This window comes from Galeopterus variegatus, unplaced genomic scaffold, assembly GCF_000696425.1.
Source record: "Galeopterus variegatus unplaced genomic scaffold, G_variegatus-3.0.2 Scaffold506, whole genome shotgun sequence".
NCBI lineage: Eukaryota > Metazoa > Chordata > Mammalia > Dermoptera > Cynocephalidae > Galeopterus > Galeopterus variegatus.
In genome coordinates, this window is record NW_007726617.1 from 375,785 (window position 1) to 388,315 (window position 12,531).

The 12,531-nt window shown below is 46.6% G+C and overlaps 1 protein-coding gene across 1 annotated transcript in view; it reads right to left on the reverse strand.

The window, feature by feature from the left end:
- LOC103587966 (Fc receptor-like protein 6) overlaps nt 1–12,531 on the reverse strand; it is a 19,375-nt gene that overhangs the window by 5,519 nt on the left and 1,325 nt on the right. The window contains exons 2-7 of the mRNA XM_008569540.1: nt 5,948–5,968; nt 4,614–4,805; nt 3,643–3,679; nt 1,461–1,478; nt 483–489; nt 225–248 (exon numbers count right to left, since the gene is read on the reverse strand). Coding sequence (XP_008567762.1) covers nt 225–248; nt 483–489; nt 1,461–1,478; nt 3,643–3,679; nt 4,614–4,805; nt 5,948–5,968 — 299 coding nt within the window. The remainder of the gene's footprint in view (nt 1–224; nt 249–482; nt 490–1,460; nt 1,479–3,642; nt 3,680–4,613; nt 4,806–5,947; nt 5,969–12,531) is intronic.

Here is a 12,531-nt window from a genome sequence, read left to right on the forward strand (position 1 = left end):
TCCTGACCAGGACGAGGGCTCAGGGCCCCCCCTCATTTCTGCACTTAGAAACAGAAGGGGCTGGGAGCCCACTGGTCTTCAGGGGAGCACTGGAAACCAGGGATGGGAGTGTATTGTTGTGTGAGAGGGGACACCATCACTAGTAGAAAACTTCATAGTCACGAAGGGGATCTTAGTGGGCCCTGCTCCTTGGCTGAAACCTCTCCAAGCTGTGAGCATCTCACCTCAGCATAGATGGTAGAAATCTCCTGTGGGAGAATTGGGTCAGGATGAGGAAGCAGATGTAAGACAGAGCATGAGAAAAGAGCAGGGATCCCAACTCACTTTTCTCCAGAGTGAACTCAGCAGGCTTGGCTGTGGGGGACAGAGAAGCCCTCAGGGCAGGGCATCCATGCTCACTAGCACAATCCTCCCAACCTCCTTCTTGCCTCTGTCTTCCTCTGGAGAGCATGGACCCAGCCCAGGGAGATCCCTTTACTTACCCTCAATCTGGAAGCAGATGGAATTAGTAATCGTGAAGCCTGGATTCTAGACCTAGTTGGAGCACACACCACCTGTGTGACTTAGGCCAGTCACTGAGCCTCTGAATCTCAGCTTCCTCAGCAAAAAAGTGTGGTGGTAATAATAACTACCTCACAAATTGGTTAATGGATATGAAGAACGATTATGTATTGTAGTGATGAATAGGCTAATGATTCTGATTTGACCATCACATATTGTACACAAGTAGTGATAGTCAACTCTGTACCCCACAAATATGTGTGATCAATTAAGTTTCAATAAAAAAATTAAAAATAATGACTACCTCACAAGGATTATAGTGAGAACAAAGAGAGACCAAAGTGTAAAAGATGCTTTTAAATTAACTACTACATTAGACCCCTACTAAATACCAAGCAATCTTTTAGGTATGAGGATTACATTTATTATCTGTAGTCTCACATCGATCTGACAATGTAGGGATTATTGATTCCTTCCTATATTGGGATGAGAAAACCAATGCTCAGAGAGGTTGACAACTCTCCACAGTCAGTTCCATAAGAGGTGGAGCAGTGGGTAAATAGGAACCGTGAAGCACTCTACCCTGACAGAAGATCCAGTATCCTCTTTCCTATGCATCTTGGAACATAATGGCCTCTCATTACTTCAGGTTCCAAATCCCCTCAACCACACACCAGGAAAGGCTGCTTAGAGCAGCATGTGTTGGAAGCAGATTGCCACCTCCCCTCCTCACCCCCAAATCATGCCTTCACCTTTGTTGCCCTGTTAGGATTAAAACATTCCCATTTCCTTATTTTACCAATGAAAACCATACCATTGTGAGGTTGGCTTATTTTTCTCTTTCTTACGTTTAAGTTCTTTTTGTGACTCTTCTCAGGAAGCAACTGCATCCATGTGTGCTTTTCCATGTGCCCTGGCAATGCTTTGGGCAGTAACTGGCTAGGTCCTGGGGGAGCCACCCCTGAGTCAGGGGTCCCCTTGGCTGTTCTCTTCCCTAGTGCCCTTTATGGGAAGGGGCACAAACCGCTGGCTGATTCAAACCCATTGGTACAGACCGGGAATCGGAATAGAGCAAGTGAGACATTAAAAAGCAACAGGAACAACAAAACCCCCCGTTTTGGGCATGTATTATGTGCTTGACAATTTTTGAGGTTTGTTTCTAGAATCTAGGTTCCATTCCTAACAACTTATAGTAGTCTCACAAAGTAGGCATTATATCCACTTTATAGATGAGGTTCAGAGCGTTCGCATGACTTGCCAAGTCACACAGTGAGTAAGTACCTAGAGTCGGGTTTTAAGCTCAGTTTAGACTGACTCAGAAACCCACACTTCCCACGATGCCACGTTGCCTTTTTCTCTGTTGGAGGACTAGCCTTCCCTCATGTCTGCCGTCCTGACTCTGGACAGCTGTGGTTGGAGCTCATGATCTTTGTGACTCTGTCTTACAGCTGGGACTGTCCTGTTTAGATTCAGACTCTGCAGCAAAGGCAAATGGCATCATTCTTTTTTCTCTCTCCTTTGTCCTTCCACAGTGCTGAACAGGGCAAAAACTCCCTGCAGTTATCACGGTACCAGTGGTGGTGAAGAGGATGTTGAGATTGGTGATTGTGGAGGTCACAGTGCTGGTGTAGTGATGGTGGTAGTGAAGGAGCAGGTGGTGGTGGGCATGGTGGCAGGCATGGTGGTGTGGATGATGGTGGGGAAGGGGTGGTGACAGTCATGGTGGTAGTGAATGGACAGCTGGTGGTGGTGAGGAAGGTGGTGTTGGTGACTGTAGTAGTGGTGGTGGTGATAATAAAATAGTAATGATAGTTTGTACTGATAATCTCATCCTAGGTCCAGAACTTCTCCTTGGCAAAGCTTGGCCTAAGGTCACTTACCTTCACTCCTCTTTGAGGCTGTACATGCTGCAGAGGAGATAACATCTTTATCTTTCTTTTTGGTGATGCACTAGAATAAGAAATGAGGCTTAAATAGACCCACCCCCCACTGCCAGTTATCACCGTGACTCTCCCAACTTGAGCCATGAAGACACTTAGGGAGGGAAGCCAATCAGGGTGTCATGGTGATAACTGGCAGTGGGGGTTGGTCATCAATGCAGGAACATCCATCTTGGCAGGAGGTGCCTGTCCACCTCAGGAGATTCTTGCAACTTCCCTAGCCCTGACACTGTTTAAACCAGAGGTTGGCAAAATTTTCCTATAAAAAAGATAAATATTTTAGGCTTTCTGGCCCATATAGTCTCTGTTGCAACTGTTCAATTCTGTAGTGTGAAAGTAGCTACACAGAATAGATAATCGAATAAGTGTGGCTGTGTTACAACAAAACTTTATTTATAAAAATAGGCAGTGGGCCAAGTTTGGCCCATGGGCTATAGTTTGCCAACTCTTGGTCTGAACCCTCCCTGCCCTCCCGACCTGCCTCCCTCACCCACCACCAGCTCCATAGCACCTCCTCCATCTGGAGCTGGGGGCAGATTCTGGGATGGAAGGGGCCCTAGGAAATAAAAAGGCACAATTCACTGAGCACCCCCGAGAGATCAGATGGGTCAGCGGGGACAGAGAGGCTATGAGGAAGAATGACAGCGGAGGCTGCTGGAGGTCTGATGCTGGTTTGTTTATGACGGTTAATTCACAGGTCTGGACATGGTTAATTTTTATGGGATATTTCCTTTGAAAAACACCAAGGGTAGGATGGCTCCATGGGAATCACAAACTGGGAGAAAGTAGGGTCAGAAACGATTAGTCACACCCTTGCATGGAAAGGGCCCAGGCTCACCAGTCAAGCTGCTTTTCAGATAGAGGAAAAACTAATAACTTTGACCACACACTGTGTGCCAGATACGAGGCTGGGCAATTCCGATAAAATGTATCCTTTCTAGTAAAGCACCTAACCCAGTGACCAGCACATAATTGGATCTCAAAGAAGCCTCCATTCCTAATTCTTTGGTGTCTGATATTCTTTGCAACCATCTCACAAAGGTTGAAATTATTATCTCCATTTTATAGATGAGGTGACTGAGGCTGGGAGAGATGACTCCCCTAATGTCACAGTAAGTGGTGGGGACAGAATCTTAATCCAGGTTTGTATGCCTTTTCTCCTCCAGCGCGCTGCCTCTGTGATAGCAGGTGTTTCTAAAGCTTCAAAATTAACTCCTGGGATAGGAATTGTGTCCCATCTGGATTTTAGAACACCCGGTTCATGCCTAGTGCTCAAGATATACTCATTAGCTCTCACAGCAAGAAAGCATCAGAATCACTGGGTAGGATCTGTAGAAATGGATTCGCCTGTAAAACCAAGAGGGCATTTATGGAGACTCAGACAGGCCCCTGACTATTAAACATTCCCAAATACTCATTTGTCAGGACTGTGTTTCTGAGTCTTCATTCAGTGAAGAGTTCTGCTAATTTGATGGAACTTTGTTTTATGGGACGTGTGACAACAGGTGGTAAAATGAACACTTTAAAACAAACACCAGAACTTGTACATCTAGGTGAAGGTCACAATGGCTGCTTTGAAGTGGACCCCTTGCACGACCACATCCTGTTCCAGTGACACTATCGTTGGTCAAAATGTTCTGAAAATTGCCTTCAGACAGTTAGTCTGTTGAATGTCTTTGGTGGTGGTATATCTTTTGCTGTTGTTGGTGAAGAATGGATATGCTGTCTGGACATGGTTACGTCTTCCAGGGCTGGGTATGGACAATAAGGCTGTAGATCTGGCTGTTTTCCTTGTGTGGCTATGGAACTTGGCCTAAAAGTGGCATTCTGAGTGATGTTTTAGAGAATATTTTGTGCCTCTGAGATTCTGAGACATCAGGACCCCCACCAGGAGTCCCGTTTGCATGAGAGTCAGGCTCCTTAGTAAAACAGAGCCCACCTGCTCCAGGGTTGGCAGTGGGAGTTACAGTGGTGGTGGTGCAGAACCTCCACACGAAGAGAGATGCTCTTTTGTTCTCCTGTGAAAGGGATCTTCGTCTTAGGATCTTTCACTCGCTCCCCCACTGTCTTGTCTGGGGCTGGGTAGGGAGGCAGTTGTGCTGTGTTGGGTGGTGGCCTCCGTCCTGCAGGGTGTGACCCTCTTTGTAGGAGAAGAGGATCCTAGAGGCCAACCTCTGGGGTCACTGCTTTTCACCATTGTGGTCTCCATGGACAGAGGCTGGTTGTCCTTAGAGAAACAAAGGAGTTCTCCATCTTTGTGGAACTTCACCTGGGACAGTGCTGCGTGCTTCCTTCCCTGGCACCCCAGAGCCAGGGCATCTCCTCCAAACACGGGGTTTGGCCAGGTTTGGAGGCACAGCCAGACTGTGAGACACAGTCCTGGAGCTGCAGGTCCTGTCAGTCCACTTTTCTCCTTCTGTCCCAAGGCTAAGGCCTCTGGCTGGGGATGGAGGCTCCTGGGCAGCACCTTCGCAGCTGTCACTGTCGCCACTCCCTCGTGCCAGACCGGGACAGGGAAGGACCCTAGTTTCTTCGCTCTCCTTCCTTTTATGTCTTTCTTTCTTCTCTTTCTTTTTGCTCCTTTTTCCTCTCTATTCCCCCCTTTCCACCTCCCACCCCCACCCCGTGCCTTCCTCCCTCCCGCCCTCCTCGTCTCCCTTCACACTGCACTTCCTCCACCCCCCACCACCTTGCCAAGCTTGGCTTAAATTGGGTTCATTCCATCCATCATCTTGCCTCATTGCTCCTGACTCAGTTCCCAATCCCCTAGATCGGCTCATATCCTCAGTCCCAGACAGTCTTAGGAGCCAGGACTGATGGCCAGAGGGGAATGACAAGTAATCAGTCAGGGATCCATAAGGCAAGCCCCCCAGTACATCCTGCCTTTGCCTGGATCTTTCTGGATCCTTAGGACCTCCTCCCCTCACCCTGGAAGTAATGATACTCACAGGGTTACTGAACGATTGGCCTTGCTGCCACAACTGCTCTTTCAAGCAGCACTACGTAGTGGTTTGAATTCCTTCCCCTGGCTTCACAGGATGTGTCCTTGGAGGTCAAGAGGCTCACAGGGCAGAAAGTTCCATGGAGGTCAGTGGGACAGGACAAGCTGGAGGGCATGGGTAGCCGAGGAAGAAAAGAGGACTGACCAACAGACAAAGGTGCCTGCTTCTCCCAAAATAAAAGGGAGGGAGTCCAAGCCTTATTGAGTGGAGAATACAGGAGCTCCAGAGCCACAATGATAGGAGAAGACAGAGGCACTTCTAAGGGAATAGAATAGAGGCCCAAAACCACTTTGCTGAAGCTTGAGTCACCCTAGGACCACCCTCAATCTTAGTCTAGTGGAGTTCCAGATTTCTTTTCCTGGGCATTGGCCAAGACTGAAGGAGATGGCTAGTTAGGCTCTGCAGATGTTTCTGGAGGACCCAATGGCTCTGCTCTGTCCCCATCCATTAAGTTCTGGCCCAGAGACAATTCTTGGAGTCAGAAGAGACATGGGCAAGACTTACTTGTTTTCCCAACACAGGAAACTGCAAGAGAACAAGGTGATATAATTAAGTTAAGAAGCAGAAAAAACTTTCTGACAGGGAGAACTGTAACTTCAGCAATGTGTGCTTACATTCATTCAACTAACCAGTCACCCAACAACCCAGCCACCCAACCATCCAAACATCCAACCACCCAACCATCCAAATATCCAACCACCAAACACCCAACCACCCAGTCACCCAAACATCCAGTCATCCAACCACACAACCATCCAACCACCCGACCACCCAACCATCCAACCACCCAACCATCCAAATATCCAACCACCAAACACCCAACCACCCAGTCACCCAAACATCCAGTCATCCAACCACACAACCATCCAACCACCCGACCACCCAACCATCCAACCATCCAATCATTCAGCCATTCAACCAGTAACTTCTATGGTGGACCCTTTCCCTGGAATCCTCTGCCCTATCTCAGTTCAAATGTTGCCTCCTCAGAGAAGTCTTCCCTGGGACCCGAATCAGAAGAGTTTTCTCAATCACTATCACAATGCCTTATTGTGTTATCATCAGAGCACTTAACACTATTTGATTTTATCTTATTCATTAAATTGCTTATATATTATTATCTGTCTCCCTCTGTCTAGAATGTAAGCTGCATGGGAGAAGGGACTCTGTCTATATTACTCATTGCCATATTTTCTATGCACAGGATCAGTGCCTGGAACATAGTCTTTGTTCAATAAGCATTTGTTAAGTAAATGCATGAATGCTTTCCTTTGTGTCCAGTTGTGTGGGGTGGGGATTAGACTCTTGCACTAATATACCTGAGGGTCCCACCTCCCACACCTACAGGAGAGCCCACATAGCAAGGGCAGGACCTGATTCCCGTGGTCCAATCTGTCCACCACGCTCTGGGGAATAGAATATGAAAGTGGCCAGACTGAGGAGGCAAGGCTCCCTGGAAGAGTAGTCATTAAAGGATGTGGGACTTGGTCAGGCAGCATGGATGAATGAGAGAACTACAAACAAGCCTGATGCATCACACGCCATGCCTGCAATTTGTATGCAGTGCATTAATGCTTTAAAATGAATGAACGTTTGAGGAGAATATGTGGCCTGGAAAGAAAGGCCAAGCCACAAAATGATGACACATATAGCTAGGCAGGTTTGAATAGCCCAAGGGATAGAGGACCCTAAATTAAGGGGCATAGTCAGATATGAAGCAGTGGAGAGTATTCTGGACTTTGGGGCAAGGGGTGAAGCAGTGAATGGTTATAGGGCTGAGTGAAGTCAGTCCAGCCAATCCTCATCACTGTGTCCTTCATTGCTGACACGTCCTAGGTGCTGTGTGGGACACTGAGAAATGCAGGAATGGCTTCGGAGGGGTAGGATTTCAACTCAGAGCAGATGTTTGGCATGTTCAGTCACAGGCTGTTGTCCTTGCTGTCCACACTACTTTGGACACAGATAGAGCCTTTCAGCTTAATTCTCTACTCAGCTCAGGGTCATCTGAGTCATAGGTTCTTGAGTGTGTATATAAGAATCTCTTTCTTATCATTCCTCCATCCCTCCATCTCCTCTCCTTCCCCATCTATGAGCCCGGTGTAGTGGAAAGCATGCAGGATTCGGATTCAGATGACCTGGACTGGACTCATATGTCTACCTCTTTCTGTGTGAACTTGGATGAGTTGTCTAAACTCCAGGAGCCTCCAATTCCACATTTTGTTGTATTTTATAATAGGAATGATAGTAGTAATTTTTTTCCTTCCAGGGTAGTTGTGAAGATTATATTGACCCACTGCCTGAAAAAGTGGTTACTACATTAACTGGAAGCAGAAAGAAGGCTGACCCGGGGGTGACTGAGACCTTACTCTGGTTGTGTCTCCCAGCTCCTCCCCCACGTCACCAGAAAACAATTTTGCAGCTACAAAGTGCTGAACAAACAGGATTGAGGGTACCATAGCCTACAAGAGAGAAGGCATCCAGAGTGCATACAGCCACTTCAAATGAGCTCATGTCTCCAAGTCCTGATGACTCGCTGACCGTGGTACTGCAAGACCTTAGAGTTGTGATTGCAGAAGCGCTTTCTGTAATCAAGACGGTAGCCACTGGATACATACAGAGTGGACGATACCTGCTCACAGCAGTGCCTGCAAAGAGGGCCTGGAGACCTCAGTGAGCTATAGGCTGAAGATGAGGTGACAGTGTGGTGAGGTGGCCAAGGGCTGTTGTCAAACTAAGTTGCATAACAGAGTTCTGAACAATGGAGGCTGCACCCCTGACCTCTGCACTGGTCAGGCCACTATGGAGAGAGGAGAAAGTCCAGCTTTGGGCACACTGATGAAGCACAGCAAGACAAGGCAGATCAGGATGAGGAACAGGGTCAGGAAACCATTTTCAATTAGAGTTGCTGAAGGGTGGGGAGATACTCATCTGGGAAAGATACAACAGAGTAGGAACACGAGTGGTCTTCAAGCACTTGGTGAGCTAAGCTCAGAAGAATGGAGGGACTTATTCTAAGGTACTTTGTAGGGCAGAAGTGAGACTAGTTCATGGAAATTAGAGGGTTCAGGGAGGCAGATTTCAGTGCAATATGATGAATTATCTCTGCATTTGGGCTCTACCGTGATGGAATGTGCTGCTTTGCCAGGCTGGGCTGCCACGCTGCTGGGAGGACTGTGGAGGCCCTGTGACACCTGCCATGGACACTGTGTATGTGGTGGGCAGGTTCCAGTGATGGGAGGAAAATTGGCTAATGTTTGGTGCAGAAGAAAATTAAGGTTCATCTCCCAAACTTTAAATACATATTTAGTGTTCAGCCATGTACCAGCATGTTCAACGTCAGGGCTCCTAGCCTTCTCGATCCCTGAAAGCCAATAACAGTAATAGCCACCAATTATTGTGACCACACCCTGCTAGGCATTTTAAAAAAACTATTATTTTCCAGTTTTGCCTGGTTAGAATCTGATTCCAGCCAGACTAGGGTTGGTGTGGTGTGATGGCGAAAGTGTGGGATTTGACATCAGATGGACTTGGATTTTCATCTCTGCTTTGCTCTTGTTAGCAGGGTAATTCCAGGCAAATTTCTTAATCCTTTTGAACCTCAGTTTCCTCAGTTGTTTAATAGGGATAAAAATACCTGTCTATAATGTTCTGAAGATTAGATGAGATGTAAAGTAGGCATTTGATGTTTTTTTTTTGGTTTTCTCTGTCTCTCTGTCCACATCTGAGAGGAAATAACAGCTGTGCACTTATGATAACTGTTCCTGCACACCCAGCCCTGGGGTCTGTGTCTTAGGTTGTTTATCTGGGGTCCCTGAGCAAGAGCGGATCTCCTGGTTCTCTGTTCAGCCGGTCGATGACTGCCTCCGCCCTCTTCCATTGCTGTCTGCCATCCAGATCCTGGGTCCTAAGCTGAGATGCTCTTGGACTTCATGTAGACAAGTTCAAGGGCTGTTCCTTTGACAAGGTAGTGCAGTATGCCTGTGGGAACCTTTCATCTGGAGTATATCCAGGCACTAGCCCATCCCTTCCCTGCATTAGTGTGATTGTTAGACCTTCTCACTTGTCCAAGCGGCCATTCACAGAATACACGGAGTAGCACAGTGATGTTGGGGAAGGAGAAACGCTAAGTGGAACAGCCATTTTCCTCATGGGGCCAAATTTCCACAAACTCTGTCCAGGAAGAGATCATATATTTAGGAACAGTTTTGCTTTTCTTGTTCAGTGAAAACAAACCACAAACAAACTATTGAGACTAAGTTTAAAACAAAACGTAGGACTCAGAACCTGTAAAGGGAAATAAGATTTATGTACAAATTGTTTCCTTTAGGTGTAGCAGGGTGACACTGGCTGAGACGGAGCTGAATTTGGGAAGCCCAGCGACTGTCCCCCCCAATCCTCTACCCTTTGGCTGGCTCCTTCAGTCACCTGCGCGAGTGACTGGCATGAGGAGAAGTGGCGAGAAGTGAGAGGTGGGGCTCAGAGAGAATGGGTGTGATTCTTAAGTCATCCCCTAAAACCAGTCAGACCTTTAACTCCCCCACCCCCTAGCAGAAATAGGATGTAGGCAGAAGAGGAATGGTCAGTTTGAAATGGTCTCTCTCCGGTGCCCCCAGCAGCCTCCTTTCCTTCTATAACTTATTTTCCTTTTGAGACAGCTCTGATGGATATTTTAACCTGCTTTCACAGTGTAAAAATGTCATGGGGAAGCAAAGGGGCCACAGAATGTGATTTTCTGCCTCCCTAATTTATCTCTGACACATGGAAGGACTGCCCTGCCTAAAGCCCAGGAAGATGGGATAGGAAGCCTCGAGGAGTCCCCCACACCCCGTGCGCACCTCTCCCAAGCATGCCCTTCCTTGGGTGAGCACTTGTCTCAAGCTCCAGCCACAAACTCACTTGAATTGGGAAGGGTAAGATCAGGGTCTTTGTGTCTCAGGAGTGACTTACAGTGTTTAGGGTCACAGGAGGAGATGCCCATGCTTGATGACTTATGAAAAGCAGCACAACCCTCCAGAGCAGCAGGGGGCCTGTCCTGGCGCAGAGGAGGGAAATAAAGGTTAGACTGCAGGCAGAGGTGAAGCTGGAGGCAGAGCATCCAGGCCTCAGCTGACCCCTCTGACCCGGGTGGTGTTATAGCTTGATAGTTTGAAAAGAGGAAGTGGAGAAGAAACTTTTGAAGCTCAAATTGGTGGTTCCTTTTTGGTTGAAATAGTATGACATGAATGAATTTTCCAGAACATGAATCATGGAGATCTCAAATAAGTCACTAATAAGCACTTTCTGGCACTCGTGATTTCAAAAAGCTCATGCCAGGGAACCAGGATGGAACATGGCTATGGGAAATCTGCATTAGGAAGATCCAGAGACTGCTGGAATTGCTTGACTGGAAATTTTTAAGATCATTTACCTCTCACCCCCGAGTGACCTCCAGTTCTCGGAGGCATGCCCCTGTCCTCAGAGATAGATGTGTGTGTACACTGCAATGAGATGGAGAAGGGGAATCCTGAGCATGGTCCACAGGGCCATCAATTCAGGAGGGAATCTAGGTTGGATGAGGTTGGAGTAGCATGGGGCTGAAGGTTCTGAATATGAAGCTTTAAGACTGTCAGGTTATTGTTTTAGAAGAACCGTTCATTAAAAGACACTATTAAGAGAGTGAATAGGCAAGCCATGGGGTGATGATATTTTCAATACATACAGTTGACAAAGGACTAAAATATAAGAACTTCTGCAAGTTAATAGGAACAAGACAGACAACCTACTAGAAATATAGGCAAAATAATTGGATAGATAATTTACAAAAACATATATCCAAGTGCCAAATAAACACAGGAAAAGGAGCTTGACATCATAAATCAGTGTGGAAGGGCCGATTTAAGCCACAGCGAGATACCACTATTACCACCACAGCAGGCTCGGCTTGCCCTCTCACATTAAACAAACGACTCAAAAGTCCAGAAGTTGGTGCAAGGATTACAAAGTTTATTCAGATTACCAGCATCTGAGGGATGACCAGGCTAAAGTCATCCCACCTTCTGAGGCCTGTTCTGGGGTTTATAAAGGGGAAGAGGCAGGGAGATGAGGTAAGGTTCTTTGTTCTGAAAACAAAGGGTCGGGGGAGTCTGGGAGCAACAGATGGTCTGAGTCAAATGTCAGGGTCCCCAATGGATTGGGAACTTCAGTGTCACAGAGTCTGTGGTCAGCTTCAAGTCCTTGATGTTTTCTTGAGGTTGGAGTCCTTATCTCCTAGAGAGAGCTCAAGGATAATAACCTTACTCAAACATCATAAAAATACCTGACTTGGACTTCTAATTAACATGGATGCAGTTTTCCTTTAAGTAAGAGGGGGAGTTTGCAACCAGCTAGGTTGTCTTGCCTCTCTCACATATCTCCTCTTATTTGCAGCTGATTAGAGAAGTAAGAAAAATAAGAAACTTAGTTTTAGTCCTTAATTGTAGGTGCACAACCTCTGAAGTAAACCAACATAAGAGGGGTGATTTCATCTCCGGGTGTCTCTCAGTTCTTCTGCTAACGTCAAGGAATTGATGATTATCAGTCCCCAAGTTAAGGGCTGACTGATATGTTCTGCTTGGTCTTAGTTACCCCAAAGATGGTTGTTTTTCTGGCTAAGGTCCCTTTCAGTGCTACACCTGTCATGAGAATGGCCGAAACTATAAAGATAGACACCTGAGTGTTGGTGAGCATGTGAAGCACTAGAACTCTTGTACACCCCCAGTGGGAATATAAATTGGTCAAAACACTTTGGAAAGTGGCCTGGCAGAATCTACTAAACTTAAACATATGGATATCTGATGTCCAGCAACTTCACTCCTGGGTATATATCGAACAAAAATGCATATGTATGAACATCATAAGACATGTACAAGAGTGTCCATAGCAGCATCATGTGTAATAGATACAAATTGGAAACTACTCAATGGTCCCTCAACAGAGAAGGAGGCCACACATCCCATCTCCTTTGAGGACAGAACATGTGAGTTAAGGTGACACATGGAGGAGGTTGGGGAAATACTAGAAAGCACATTTTGAGGTTTTTTTTTTTTTTTTTTTTTTTTTTTTTTTTTTTT